The sequence below is a fragment of the Pundamilia nyererei genome, unplaced genomic scaffold, assembly GCF_000239375.1.
Source record: "Pundamilia nyererei isolate P.nyererei 1_Seehausen unplaced genomic scaffold, PunNye1.0 scaffold00057, whole genome shotgun sequence".
NCBI lineage: Eukaryota > Metazoa > Chordata > Actinopteri > Cichliformes > Cichlidae > Pundamilia > Pundamilia nyererei.
In genome coordinates, this window is record NW_005187458.1 from 2523566 (window position 1) to 2527391 (window position 3826).

General features: G+C 37.4%; 1 protein-coding gene across 1 annotated transcript in view; it reads left to right on the forward strand.

Moving 5' to 3' along the window:
• Positions 1 to 3113, forward strand: part of b4galt6 (UDP-Gal:betaGlcNAc beta 1,4- galactosyltransferase, polypeptide 6) — a 22128-nt gene extending 19015 nt beyond the window's left edge. Inside the window, exons 7-8 of the mRNA XM_005734313.1 lie at positions 491 to 592; positions 2344 to 3113. Coding sequence (XP_005734370.1) covers positions 491 to 592; positions 2344 to 2491 — 250 coding nt within the window. The 3' untranslated portion in view covers positions 2492 to 3113. The remainder of the gene's footprint in view (positions 1 to 490; positions 593 to 2343) is intronic.
• The last annotated feature ends 713 nt before the right edge of the window (positions 3114 to 3826 follow it).

Consider the following 3826-nt stretch of genomic DNA (forward strand, 5'->3'; position numbering starts at 1 on the left):
ACTCTGCAATTAAGTTAAAGGGGCTTGTTTATAGTGGAAAGTAGATATGCACCAAAGGACGGAGGTGGGGACTCCCAACCACTGACTGCTAGCTGAAAGTTGGCTGTCAGTTAACAGACAGCCGACTGACATCTGGCTGAAACCGGCAATTTTGAGTGGCTGTTTCTATACCAGGGATTGAACAACCAACCTTCCGACTGACAAGCCCCTCCTGCAGTGATGTACTGAAAAACATTTGTTCACACAATTCAGCAACGTCGTTGACATAAGTTCTGAATGTTTATACATTTTGCATGCACGAGATAGAAAACAGAAAAACATTTTTGATTCCCGTGCTTAAAAAGTCCAATATAAATTCAAACTTGTGCACTCAATAATTAAAATAATAATAACAGGAATAATTAAAAGCCCATAATTATTATTGATGTTATGTATACACTAATATTGGTTTTAATTCTGTAAATAGTGATGCAGCTTGATTACCTTGCAGGGTTCAGTATGCCGATCTGAATGTGACACGACCAGAGGGGGAGATTGGCAAGTATAAATCAATTCCTCACCATCACAGAGGAGAGGTGCAGTTTCTTGGGAGGTAAAGTTTCTTTTTTCAAATTAAAAAAAAATACATTTACAAAATGTCCCAACTTTAATGAATAATATCTTTTTTAAACAGCATTAAACCTTTAATTTTAATTTGAGTTTATTTTGTTCTGATTCTAACTGCAGCAGATCTAACATCCTCTAGATAGTGCATACAAATATGTTGTACACAAACATAATTTAGAAAAAAGAGCAGAGCAGGCCATCCAGTAATTGAAACATAGGTTTGTTGGATTATGGTTTCCACCGGTCTGTATCTTTGTACCCTGATGTGTTCACTTGTCTATGGGTCTGTTTATGAGAGGAAACTGTATGCACAATTTAAAGTTGCTACAAGAGGTGTTTGTATTAACTTCAGACCTTCTTAAGTCACACCATTGGTAATGATGTTGAGGTCTTAGAGTACATCTACTGTATCTGCCTTTACGCTGATCTGCACACCATCTGAACTACACACCAGTGTAACATGGCGGAAATGTTATGGCCTGGGAATGTGGAACCATGTGAATTTTTTAATAATCGCATAATAAAATAATGCGATTGCTGATGGAAGTAGCAGGATGAATTCTGAAGTATACAGGGCTATACTCCCTGCTCAGATTAAGCTAAATACTGCAAAATGTAACAAATGGTGCTTCACAGTACAAATGGATAATGACCAAAAGCCTACTACAAGTAACCCAAGAGTTTCTTAGGGCAAAGGAATGAGATACTCTTTAATGATCAAATAAGTCAACTGATCTCAGTCCAACAGAGTTTATGATTTTCAGTGACTGAAAATAAAGCGACACAGTTCAAATAGTCGACAACTGAAGCTGTTTGCAGTAAAGGCCTGCAACCAGTAATCATTTTCAGTATGATCAGTTTCTCTAAGTACTGTAGAAATTTGGCCGTCTGTACCTGACGTTGTTGAGGTTCGGAACATTTCGGTCAAGTTCAGATCTGGACTTTTATTGGGCTGTTGCAATACCGTGGTTCCTTTCTTTCATTTTCAGTCATTCTGTTCTAGATTTAGTAGTCAGAGGGAGAGAGCCCCATGTTTCACTCTAGAATACTTTGCTATACAGAGGAGTTCATGGTTGACTCACAAGTCCAAGTCCTCAATCCTCCAAGTCTGTACTTGATAGTGTGTTTTTTGTTAATATGCTGTTTTCACAAAATTTGGCCTTGTGAATTAAAGCCAATCATCTTCACTTTTGGTCTTATCTGTGGTATGTTTATATCTAACTTTGCAAAACCGAGCCATGTTTTTTTTGTATTGTTTTGGTTTGTTTTGTTTTTGTTTGTTTTTTAGAGAGAGAGAAGGGGCTTTCTCCTGGCAACCCTTCCAGACAAGCCATACCTGTTTAGTCTTTGTGTAATTGTACTGTTATGAACTCTGGTATTTAACAGTAACTGGGGCCTGTGGAGTCCAAGATGCCCCTGAGTGCTCCAGACCAGCAAATTGACTAAACATCTGCTTTTGTAAATGTGTTCACATTTGCTGATGATCAGTTACGCAAGTATATTTGATTAGCAGCACCTGTTTGCTATGCAGTCCATTGGGGTGGTGTAGAGAGGCAGAATTACAAAAGTACTGACCAAGCACTTCCGGATCTGACTATATTTAGATAACCGTTACCTCAATGTTGGACCAGTTTAGACACTTTGGGTCTAATAACCTGATGCTTCAATCTCGTAAATGCCCAAATAGGAGTAGAGCAGGTAGAGTGTACTGATACTGTGTCACTTTTTTGTTTGTAGGTATAAACTCCTAAGATATTCCAAAGAGCGGCAACACTTGGATGGTCTCAACAACTTGCGTTACAGTCCACACATCTCGCTTAGTAGTCTCTACAAGAACATCTCTGTGGACCTTTATCCTGAGCTTGCCCCTATCACAGAGTACTGAACTGACCCAGCCACATCTTCCTGCACTCCCTGAGCTCACCCTGTTCTCTTCCAGTCTGACCTCCTGGTGTTATCTTCAGCAGTTCAGAGGTAAAGCTGTGGAGAAGAGGTGGCACAGGCTCTGAGGGATAAAGAGAAGCGCCATATAATGCTGCCAAGAAATCTTGCTGTGGAAAAAATCCAATCCAAATAAAAACGTTTTTTTGCGTTTCAAAGGCAGTGGCTAGTTTCTAAAGATGAACAATTCATTCTGTGTGTCAGTTGAAAAATGTGTGGGTGTGCTGAGTGTGAATTGATGGGTTTGTTGCTGCATGTCATTTTGTTTGTACCAGCTTAACTACAAGTCGACATTAATCTTGAGCAGCAGTGATCTCAACTCTAATGTTTACTGCAAAGCCTTAATGTGGCAAAACCACAGCTCCCTGCTCTCGGCTCTGCACTGCTTCACGTCTGATGTATAAAACCATCACCTTACAAGCCAATAAACATGTTTGGTTTTTTTTCTCAACTTTTATTTTATTTGTTTGATACATATCATTTTGTTATAACAGTAATCTTTTTAAAAGAGGGACACACTGTTAACATTTATATACATATATATGTATGATGTACATTTTTTTTCTTATTTTGATAAATTGTATTTATTTTCTGTTTCAGGATGTTTAGTATTTCTCTTTTGTCTTGTTTTTTTCTCCTGCACTGCTGCTGAATCTGCATGAACATGTATGTAAATATCAGCCTCTTAATGATCACAGAACACAGATATGTAAATAGTCTTTGAATGCTTGAGCAAATACAGTGATATTCCAGTGGATATGAATTTTATTTTGGCAGCTACCCTTGATTTGAGTATTTAATAAGAGTGAATCATTCCTTTCCAGCTGGAAGTTCTAACGATGTAAGATGTTTGGGTCAAAAAGCATCCACATCTCATTATTTGTTAGCATCTTTTGCATGCCTTAATTTTTTTTTTTTTTACTTTTTTTTTTTCAAACATAAATTAATTTCATCAGGTAGAGATCTGCGTATTTAAATGATTTAATTTCTATTTTTTAAATGTGCACTGTACAAATAAAGGTTAGATAAAGCATGACTAAGGCGCTCCATGACTTTGTAAAAAGAGCATGGCTGGCCATCGTGTCCACACAACATGCTCAGTACAGGTTCATGGTTTCACATAAGTCTATATTTTTTGTCTCAGATGTTTTTGTTTTTTATGATTTTCTATGCTTTTTTTTTTTGTTTGTTTGTTTGTTTGTTTTCCAAGTGCTGGACGAGATGATAGACCTCTTTATTGTACTGTACCATGTAATGAAGCATGGCAATTTGATGTGTG